Source organism: Truncatella angustata (genome assembly GCF_020726525.1).
Source record: "Truncatella angustata strain MPI-SDFR-AT-0073 chromosome Unknown BKA67scaffold_1, whole genome shotgun sequence".
NCBI lineage: Eukaryota > Fungi > Ascomycota > Sordariomycetes > Amphisphaeriales > Sporocadaceae > Truncatella > Truncatella angustata.
Window position 1 is genome coordinate 8,202,020 of NW_025763381.1, and position 11,459 is coordinate 8,213,478.

Below are 11,459 nucleotides of genomic sequence, written 5' to 3' on the forward strand. Positions count from 1 at the left end.
ACTACTGTATGTATGTAGTAGGGCATCACTGATAGATGCATAACCCCGCCATCAGCAACGGAACTTCCTTCAAAGTACCTCCCCTCCAGCACGCTTGGACGCGCTCGTCGGGGTACACGTACACGACAGACCCAGAGGCTGAGGCCCAGAGACCTACAATAGTAAAGACCAGAGGCTTCCGTTAGCGGCTGTCTAATGTCTGAGGTCCAGCTGCACAATAGTTACCTGCCGCAGTTGTTTGTTGCTCTGCCACCCCCCACTTGTTGTTGACATGCACAGATGGAGAAGCTATCAAGCCCGTCACCCAAACAAATCAAGACAGACGCGCATGCAAATCAATCAATCGCGTGTTGAGTAGTCCCAGCATAGCACAAGCACAAGCATAAACACAAGCACAAATCATCTCGGCCCGGCGCAACGGGGTCGACGCTTATTTACTGCCTCTCCCTGTCGTGTTTCTTGCTTTTACAACTGTTGCTCTCGCTCAATCGATTCTTCGGTTTCACTTGAATCCAATATCCCCCCTCCCCTTGGCTGGGAGAGAGAGAGAGATCTCCAGGGCACACCAAGGCCAAGACAAACTGGCAATCCATCCCTCGATTGACGACTGTATTTATATTTACATTCACACAACCGTCCCATCTGTCATGCCGGCCAAGACCTCGACGAGGTCAACACGCACCTCGAGTGCTGCTACCTCACGCAAATCATCCGCCCCTGCCTTGCAATCGAGGACTTCCAACACTTCTCGCACCTCTGCCCCAGCCATTAGTGTCCCAGAAGAGCCACTGGAAAACTCCTTGCGCACCCGGGTCTGCCTTATCTTCAGGGACGCCCAGAAGACCACCGCCTCTCATAGGAAGCTCGTTGTCAACCTGCGCAAAATCCACGAGTCATGTTGCTACGAACCCAGCCCTCCTAACAAGGGCAACAGCAAGGGCCCTCCGCCCGCCGACGACTTCGATGAGGACGACTTCAACACAGAGTTCGCACGCTGCGTCATGAGGGCCATGCCCGTCAGGAAGAGCGAGGCCGTCGGTGAAAAAACTATCCGCTTCGTCGGCCTCTTCTTGCGCCACGCCAGTGACAAGGACAACGAGTTGCTGGGCGAGGACGATGCCGATGCTAGTACCATGCCCGAGACTCCCACCACCAGGCTCATCACCCGCGTCATGAGCGCCATCCTGCCCTTACTCACTGCCAAGGACAAGTTTGTCCGCTTCAGGGCCACTCAGTTTGTCTCCCACGTCATTAACTCCCTCGACGCCATCGATGACGATCTCTTCCAGAACCTGCGACACGGTCTGCTCAAGCGCATACGTGACAAGGAGGCCATGGTGCGCGCGCAGGCTGTCCTCGGCCTGGGGAGGTTGGCAGGGAACCAGGTCGAAGCCATGGCCAACTCGGACGATAGCGACGATGACGCCGAGACCGGCTTGCTCGAGAAGCTCCTCGAGGTCCTTCAGAACGACCCCAGCGCAGAGGTCCGCCGCTCCCTCCTCGTCAACTTGCCCATCCTGCCAAACACTCTCCCCTACCTCCTGGAGAGGGCCAGGGATCAGGATCCTCTAACCCGCCGCGCCGTCTACGCCAGACTCCTGCCCGCCTTGGGCGATTTCCGTCATCTTTCCTTGTCCATGCGCGAGAAACTTCTGCGCTGGGGGCTGAGAGACCGAGATGAAAATGTGAGAAAGGCCGCAGGGCGCCTGTTCCGCGATCGATGGATCGAGGACTGCGCCGGTACGCCTCCTCCAGCCGAAGATGGGAAGCTCAACGAGAGTCCGGAGCCCAGTTTCGATGGTCTCCTCGAACTTCTCGAGCGTATCGATGTCGTCAATTCCGGAGTCGAGAATGGCGTCGCTCTCGAGGCCATGAAAGGCTTTTGGGAGGGCCGCCCTGACTACAGAGATGCTGTTACCTTTGATGACTATTTCTGGGAGACTCTTTCTGCCGAGTCCGTCTTCATGGCCAGGAGTTTCAACGACTTCTGTCGAGCCGAAGGCAATCGAAAGTACGAGACCCTCGTCGAAGAAAAACTTCCTGAAGTCACCAAGCTAGCTTTCTTTCTTGAGCGCTATCTGAAAGTCCTCGTAGAGGCTATTGGTAGGGTCAATAGTCAAGAACTGGCCGATGACGACGACGACGACGACGAGGAAGAAGATACGGTAGAGCAAGAGTTCATCGTGGAACAACTTTTACACATCATTCTCACTTTGGACTATTCAGATGAGGTCGGCCGCCGGAAAATGTTCAGTCTCTTGCGCCAGATGCTGTCCATACCGGAACTTCCCGACGAGGTGACCAAGCTCACCATTGATGTGCTTCGCGATATTTGTTCGCCAGATGCAGCTGGTGAAAAGGAGTTTTGTAGCGTGGTCCTCGAGGCTGTAGCCGACGTCCACGATACTATCGTTGACGAGCCAAGTCCCGATAACGATGATGATAGTTTCCACTCCGCCCGCTCTGACGTTAGTGGCGACACCACTCCCACCAAGAGCGAAAGGCGTTCCAAGGAACCGGAGAGCGAAGAAGAAGCAAGAGCCAAGGCTATCAAAGAGATCATGATCAACATGAAGTGCCTCCATATCGTACAATGCATGCTCGCCAACGTCCAAGGTACTTTACAGGAGAACGACCACCTCGTTGCCATGCTCAACAATCTTGTCGTCCCTGCTGTGCGCAGCCATGAGGCTCCTGTCCGAGAGCGAGGTCTTGTCTGTCTAGGGCTCTGTGCCCTGCTCGATCGCCCCCTTGCCGAGGAGAATCTCACGCTCTTCATGCACTTCTTTGCTAAGGGGCACTCTACCCTCCAGATCACGGCGCTTCAGATCCTTACTGACATTCTGAATGTACATGGCGCTCAGTTGCTTGCCGACAACTCAGCTCTACTCAAAATATATATCAAGGCACTCCGATCGGGCTCCAAGAACCCCGAAGTACAGGGTGCCGCCACAGTTGCTGTCTCCAAGCTGCTGTTGGGCAGGGTCGTTACGGACCACGATACGTCCGCTGAGCTTCTCAAAACTCTTGTTGTGGCCTACTTCGACCCTTCCACGGCGGGGAATCAGAGCGTAAGGCAAGCTTTGAACTACTTCCTCCCCGTCTTCTGCTATTCAAGAGCTGAGAACCAGGACCTCATGCGTTCCGTGGCATTAGACGCTCTGCATGCACTTTACAACGTGCGAGAGGGCCTAGAAGATGACGACGCCGACGTAAATGAGGAGATGGCAACTCTCAACACTATCGGCGCATGCTTAGTAGACTGGACGGACCCCCGGAAGTGTTATCAGCCCGGAGTCTCAATGGACGCCGAGAAGAAAAATGTCAACGGTGATGGACATCTCGACTTCGCCACAGCTATTATAGAAAGGCTGAATGGGAACATGAGCAGTAAGTGACTACCCCATGACGCACATTCTCCATCATGGGCCGCTTCTAATACGAGAGCAGAGGATGAAAAGAAGGTCATCGCGACCCTCTTGGGTAAACTTTATGTTTCACCCTTCTCGTCAGAAGCCAAAATTCGCAATCTATACGATGAGATCAATATGGCCGTGGAAGAAAACATTCTATCAGATGCCACAAGTCGAAATTCTCTCTACAAGATTCACGTGAGTCTCGGTAAGATTGTCAATCAATTTACAGAGCAAGAGAAAAGTGGTGGAAGAAGGATGAGCCGCAGCGTTAGTATCTCTGCTGTTGGTTCCGTCGCCGGTGACGAGAGAACCATCACGGAGGAGCAGGAGCCTATCAAAGAAGAAGACGTTTCGGATGATGAAGATCGGAGCAATGATACTATCCGCCAAGGTGGAGAGCATGAGTCTGGGTCTTTGGTGGAAGAGCTTCTCACGGATGGCGAGTAGCTGGGCTGAATATTTATGGTATGCCGGACTTTTTACGGTTTCATGTTAGACAACGATTCCCCTGGTTCACTTATGAATTGAACGTTTTGCTTTTTGCTCTCAATCATGATCTCGTATCGAACCTGACTAAAGAAGCAGTGTCAGTTTTGGCCGTAAAAGCCAGAACTGTGTCTCTACTCCGTTGCGGCTCAAAGCTATACTATCACAGTAGTTCAAGTGTTGTCCAAGACAAGACTCTCGCTTGAATTGATGCGTATGAATGGTGCTTGGTCAACTGGTGGGACCGCATTGACTCGTAGCAATCAACGCGAAGCTCTGCTGCATAGACCCACTCTTGGTCTTGTTTCGGCCATGTCAGTATCATAATAGTCTCGGAAACATGGAGGGATTGAGCCCGAGCTCTCTGTAGAATGAGTACGGAGTAGGAAGTATCATGCAATCGGAATGAAATGATTGATCCATTGTTAGGAGATAAAGATGATCTCACCATGTTTCGGCAGCATGATCGCGGCTAAAAACGGCCACCCAAATGGGAAAGACTATAGAATACGGTGGGGGTTTGAAAGATCCGGAAAAATCACAACCTCGGGGCTCGTCGATTCAGGGATGATCGACAGCTTGGTAAAACCCCCAGGGTCTGCTCTCCCGGATGTAACTGGTTCAAGTCCCAGCCGCTGCCGAGACTTTTAGAGTTCCATAAGTTTCAACGAGCAGCTCCGTCGCCTATCTGCCGTATACCGCACCAAACAGGATGCTGATCCAAGTCCCGTAGTCACAAGTTTATGCACTACAGCGCCAAGCTTTCATGCCGTCCCGATCAATATGGTACGGCGCAAGCGCTGGTTGGCGTTTCTCCCATGGTTACTTCGATGGGCATCTAATAACTACTGTCAAATCAGATAATCGCCTAGTTCCAAGCCATAGCAATGCGCCAGCACAGCATTTCCATGGCTCATAGCAACTCGCTAGTCGGATTGGCCAACACGTGAACCGGAGGTTGTTCGTCATGTAGATCACATCAAGTGGTCAAGACATTAGTCCAATGATGCCTGATCACCTAGCGGCAGTTTCTCAACCGCGCCGCTATGCCGTGCTCTCATTCGCCGACGTTCCTACAATGAGGACATGCGTTGTCGAAGATAGTCTGGCTAAGTTGCATATATGCCTCACCGGGATAAATAAACTGCTTACTCACAGATGAAATGGTTATTTTGTCTTCATCCAACCGTGGGAACTCTGATTGCCGGCAGCTCGAATACAAATTGACTTAAGTCGGTCTTTACACCTCACTCCAAAGACACCCGCTGTTTTGCTTCTTCTTTTTATCTTCTTCTTCTAGTTTCCTATCGTCACGATGCACCCTGCTACTTTCCTGGTACTGTTCCCATTGGTGTCTGCCACCCCCTCGAACCGAGCACAGCCCGTACCCCTTCTCAAACCTAGAGGGGCTCAGCTTGTTGATGGGAAGTACATTGTGAAACTACAACATGATGCCATCGAAGGTGTCCTGAGCTCGACGATAAGCACGCTCGCAAACAACGCTGAATTTGTCTACAATACGGGCAAGTTTAGGGGATTCGCTTCAGGATTGACAGCTGCTGAGCTTGACGCCCTACGTAATGACGACAGTGTCAGTACAATTATCAGGCCTCCTCAACCACACGTGCTAACTAATGATTAGGTTGAATATATCGAGCAAGATGGTATCGTCACTATCAAGACTACCCAGACAAATGCAGATTGGGGTTTGGCGCGCCTATCTAGCAAAGAGCCGTAAGCAATTCCCGAACCCTTTCCCACGACGTTCAGTGTGGCTACGGAGAGTGTATCATCGATCGGCTGTCAAAGACATCGACCTCCTCATGGCTCCTCTACGATACCCCCGAGCAAACCCCAACCTGTCTCAACGAAGCGATGACTAACTCCGAATGCTGTAGTGGGAGTACGACGTACACCTATGATAACTCGGCCGGGAAGGGTACTTGCGTCTATGTCGTTGATACTGGTATCGACACGAGCCATCCTGTATGATCTTGTCGATTATCTAGTGGCCTACCTCGCTGACGTTTTGCACAGGAGTTTGGAGGTCGAGCTGAATTTCTTGCCAACTATGCCGACAATGATAACACGGACGGTCATGGGCATGGAACACGTATGTATACACCTAAAAATGGAACTCGCACAGGTTGGTAGACCCTGAGATGTGCTTTTTATGAGCTAAGGTCTACCACCGCTCCCTGGCCTTGGGTATATCCTTTGTCATGACCTATCTGCTAACTTGGCGATGATAAGACGTTGCTGGCACCATTGGCTCTGTTACGTACGGTGTTGCTAAAAAAACCAAGTTATTTGCCGTCAAGGTACTTGATTCTAACGGCTCGGGCGCAAAGTAAATATCACCACAAGTGGGCTTGGTCGTAATCAGTTTTACTGACTACCTCTCAGCTCACAGGTCATTGCAGGTATGGGATTTGTGGTCGACGATGCGCCTGCCCAAGATTGTCCCAATGGCGTGCTTGTTAACATGTCCCTCGGTGGAGCAACGTCGACTGCTGTGAATGAAGCTGCTGCTGCCGTGGTCGAGGCTGGTTTATTCCTCGCAGTAGCAGCTGGCAACGAAGCGGTGGGTGCTTCCACCTCCTCTCCGGCCTCTGAGAATTCGGTTTGCACCGTCGGCGCTACCGACATAGACGACCACCTTGCTGAGTACTCCAACTTCGGCAAACTTGTCGACATCCTTGCGCCAGGGACAGACATCAAGAGCACGTGGCGTGGCAATAGAACCGTATGTACATACGAATTATTGTCATGCCGCCATGAAATAACTAATAGTGACCGATAGAACACCATATCTGGGACCTCCATGGCTAGCCCCCACATTGCTGGTCTCGCAGCCTATCTCCTCGGTCTAGGTTCCACCCCAACAGATCCGCAAGAACTATGTAGCTACATTGGTCAGACGGCGCTTTCAGATGTCATTCTGGGAGTTCCTGGCAGTACAGTCAACCTACTAGCACAAAATGGCGATACTACAAGTAACAGAACGGTCGTCTAGAGCTATATAAGACGTTCTCGAATGCTATACGTTACAGAAATTAAGACCTAAGAGAAGTAGGCTAGCTCGAGTTATTATATTAAAACAAAAGTAGTATAAAGAGTATAATTAAATATTTATTTATATTATTATTATATATAATTTAAAAGATTTAAAAATATTACTAAGTTAATAATAATAATAATAATAATAATAATAATAATAATAATAATAATAATAATAGTAATAATAGTAATAATAGTAATAATAGTAATAATAGTAATAATAATAATAATAATAATAATAATAAAATATAAGCTTAAAATTTAACTTATTACTTAAATTAATAGTTAATTTCTAAGTTAATTTAAACTTGTTAAGTTTAATTTAAGTTTTAATATTAATTAAACTTATAACTAATAATTTATAACTTATATATTAACTTTATACATTAATAAATCTGTAATATAACTTTATTAATAAAATTTAATATTATTATTACTTTTATTTTATATCTCTTTATTTAATATATAATTGTTTTCGTTTATTTCGGCTAGAATAATTTCTTAAATTTCTTATATTAATTTAAATCTTTAACTCTTTAAAAGTGTTAACATTTTAACTGTTCTTAACGATATATTGTTTATACTTTTAAGAATATTATTATTTAAAATAAAATAAACTCGTTTTAAAATAATAAAGAATTTATTTATTATAAAGTTAATAATTAAAATACTAAGATAATAAAGAGATATAAAATATAACGTACTTTAATTAAAATTATTCTTTCGTTAATATAAACTTCGTATTCTTTAAGATTTTAAGTACGATTTTAATTTAAAAAGAATCTTTCGTCGTTTTTATTATTAATATTAATATTAATATTATCGTCTTCGTTAAATAAAGTATAAATGTTATTAAATACTAAGATTAAGAATTAATTAAATCGAAAGTAATTAAAACTAAGACTAAAATTAAGACTAAGATTAATTTAATTAAAGAAAGCCGTAATAAAAACTAAATTAATTAATTACCTTTATAATTAATATTAGTTAATTTAGTTTTAATTATAATTATAATTAAATTAATAACTATTAATAAAAATGTATATTTTATATAAGATATATAAAAAATGTTTTATCGAATTTTAATTATTAAATAATAAGTTTAACTAAAATAATTAATTTAAAAATTATAAAAAAGGAAAAGGAAAAGAAAAAAAGAATTTAAAAAGAAAGAAAATAAAGTGGTATTATTAAGAAAAGAAATAAAAAGGCTTTTTTTCGATATTATATTTTTAAGTTATTTAACTGTTTTTCTTCTTTTATAACCTTTTTTATTTCCTTTAATAATTTGATTTTTTAACTTTTTAATAAAGTTAATTATTTAAGTATATTAAGATTTAATTAATTTCTTATTTTAAAAATAATTAATTTAAAAATAAAAAAGGCACGTTTAATAAAAGTTAAAGTTATTAAAATTATTAAATATCGACGAGTTATTGTTAATAAATCGGGTATTTAATAAAGTATTATTTATAAAAAATATTAATAAATTTATATTAAGAAAAAGTTAATATTTTTTCTTTTTATCTTTTTATCTTTTATTTCTATATACCTTTTTAATAAAAATAAGTATAAATCGTTTTATTAAATATAATTATAAATATAAGCTTTTATTATAGTTAAGAATATTATTATAATTTATAATTTATTTTATAATTATTTTAATTTCTTTTTTTATAAAATATATATATATTAACATTAATTTTATATAAAAGTTAAATATTAATATAATCTTTATAATATAAATTAAATAGTATTAATATTTATATTAAAGCTATTTAATAATATTTAAGTTATATTTAAATTTTAATAAAAGTTTATTTTCCTTTAATTATTACTTAAACTAAAGATTAATTAAGGTTAATATTAATTAGTTTTTACCTTAAATAATAATTAAATTAAATTAATTACGAAACTCGTAAGTAATAGTTAATAATTTTAGTCTTAGTTTTAATTAAACTAACTTAGTCTTACTTATAATTATAAATAATAAAAAGACAGATAATTAATTTTTAAACCTTATTTATAATAATTATATAATTAATATCTTCGCCCTTTTTAATATTAATATAGCTTTAACAAGGTCGTAATATATATATAATTTAATTAATCTTATTCTCCTTTTAAAGCGAGCTTAAGATTCTTTTAATAGTTTAGAATAAATAAATACGTACTCGATTATTCTTAATACTTAGCCGTAATAATATAAAGGCGTATATACTCCGGTTTTAAAAAGAACGCCGCGAGTTTAATCCGCCCCGTTTTAAATAAAGATTTATCGTAACTTCTTTCCTTTTTAACTTTATATATTAAATAAGGCCGTTCCTTAACGCTTTATTAGTTAACGCTTTATATTAACGATTATCTTTCGAAACATTAACACATTTTTTTTATAATTATTAATATTTAATAAGCGTTACCTTTTAATTAAAGCCGTTAACTTAGTTTAATATTCATTCGAACTTCTTTATTAACTACGTTATTAAACGTAAACGAGGCGATAATAATAATATAATATTATATTATATTTAATAAACTTCGTTATTCGTAAAATATATATTACTTTAATATTAATATTACGTAAAAGATTATTAGTATTCTTCTTATATATATATTTTAAATTTAATTACTTTTAAGTTAAAATAAATATTTAACTATAAGATCGTTATTTTAGCTTCGAGTAATCGTGTTAATATTACTTTATACATGTTATATATCGTTTATAAACACTCGTTTTAAATGACTATTAATAATTTAATTAATATTATAAAAGCCCCGTTAATAATATATTACATTATTACTTTATATAATTATTAACCTTATAATTACTATATATAATAACTTTACTTATATAAAGTTTATTCTTTATATTATTTTAACGAGCTTAATAAAAGTTAACGTTTAAATAATTATCTTTAATTTCACCCTTTTTATATAAACGTATTAATTTAACGTTAAACAAACTTATCTTATTAATAAACTTTATTTTAATAAATAAGAAATAATTTATTATTAACTCATTATATAACGTAAAGTTATAAAGTAAAAAAAGAATATATAATAATAATAAACTTGAAAAGATATTAATATATAAAAAGAAAAGTATAAACTCTTTATTATTAATAAGGGTTAGAAATTAAGGTTTGGAATTAATTAGACTAAAAGTGACTAAGACTAAGACTAACTTAATTAAAAAAATCCGTGATTAAAACTAAATTAATTAGTTACTCTTATAATTAATATTAATTAACTTAATCTTAGTCTTAGTTATAATTAAATTAATAACTAATAATAAAAATATATATTCTATATAAAAAAGAATTTTTTTAAGGTATTAGTTTAATTAATTTAATTAATTTAAAAGTTTAAATTTATAAAGAGGAAAAGAAAATAAGGAAACAATTTAAAGAAAAAAATAAATAGGCTTTTATTATTATTATATATTTAAGTTTTTAAGCTCTTCTTCCTCTTATATAATCTTTTATATTTCTTCGATTAATTTTATTTTCTAACTTTTTAATAAGATTAATTATTTAACTATATTAGGATTTAATTAATTCCTTATTTTAGAAATAATTAACTTAGAAATTGAAAATATACGTTCGATAAACGCTTAAATAGCCGGAATTACTAAATATCGGCGAGTTATAATTAATTAAATCAAATATTTAATAAAGTGTTATTTTTAAAAGATTAACAAGTCTATTTGAAAAAATTGTTTAATAACTTAATAAATAATAAATATATAAATTAAAAGTAAATACCTTTTTATAACTTAAAGGTGAATTTAGATAATTTGTTAATTCGATTTTAATTCGAATAAAATCTTAATTTAAAAAGAATTCATTGTCCGAAGTATTTAAAGTATTAGAATTATCTTTAATATTTAATTCGTCTTTGTTTATTATACTTTATAATAAATATAATTTAATTTTTTGTTTTAATTTAAATTAGATTTAATAAATAAAAGAATAAATAAACTTACTTATCGAATTTGAATTTTAATAATTTCAAAATCTATATATAAATTTATAAATAAAAGTATAATAAATTGCCCGGTTTAAAATAAATATCTTTAAATCGAGGATTTAAAGTTAAAGATATTAATTAATAAATAATATGTTTAGTATCTCTAGAATTTTTTATTATTAAATTATAATAAAATTTTAATTTTCGAATACCCTTTTCTATAATATTAATTAAACCTTTAAAGATCTTTTCCTATTTAAATAAGTTAATATAAATAAATATAAATAGAAAAATAAACGTACTAAATCTTCATTGTCTTCTTTCTAATTATTATAATAAATAAGCTTTTTATTTAATTATTTATATGTTTTAAAAATATATAATAAAGCTGTTAGGCATGTTGGCACGGCCAACGTGTGGTCAGAGAAGAGTGTTATATAAAGCATGTCTAGCAACTTATCTGTGGCATTGGCCTAGCCAAAGCTATGGCTGGCCTCACGCCAATGCCATGGCTGGCCTCACGCCAAT

At 37.7% G+C, this 11,459-nt stretch overlaps 2 protein-coding genes across 2 annotated transcripts; both read left to right on the top strand.

Moving 5' to 3' along the window:
• Window positions 1-313: 313 nt before the first annotated feature.
• BKA67DRAFT_551120 (condensin subunit Cnd3-like protein) lies at window positions 314-3,927 on the top strand. Its single transcript, XM_046101718.1, has 2 exons — window positions 314-3,390; window positions 3,451-3,927. Exons 1-2 carry the CDS (start codon window positions 648-650, stop codon window positions 3,861-3,863), a joined length of 3,156 nt encoding a protein of 1,051 aa, XP_045965545.1. The 5' UTR covers window positions 314-647; the 3' UTR covers window positions 3,864-3,927.
• Window positions 3,928-5,217: 1,290 nt separating this feature from the next.
• On the top strand, window positions 5,218-7,048 carry BKA67DRAFT_618156 (subtilase; the record flags this gene model as incomplete). The annotated part of the gene is made up of 7 exons (XM_046105450.1): window positions 5,218-5,493; window positions 5,545-5,636; window positions 5,801-5,888; window positions 5,940-6,015; window positions 6,156-6,252; window positions 6,309-6,648; window positions 6,706-7,048. The coding sequence occupies 7 exons, from the start codon at window positions 5,218-5,220 to the stop codon at window positions 6,916-6,918; spliced, it is 1,182 nt and encodes a 393-aa protein (XP_045965546.1). The 3' UTR covers window positions 6,919-7,048.
• Window positions 7,049-11,459: the final 4,411 nt, after the last annotated feature.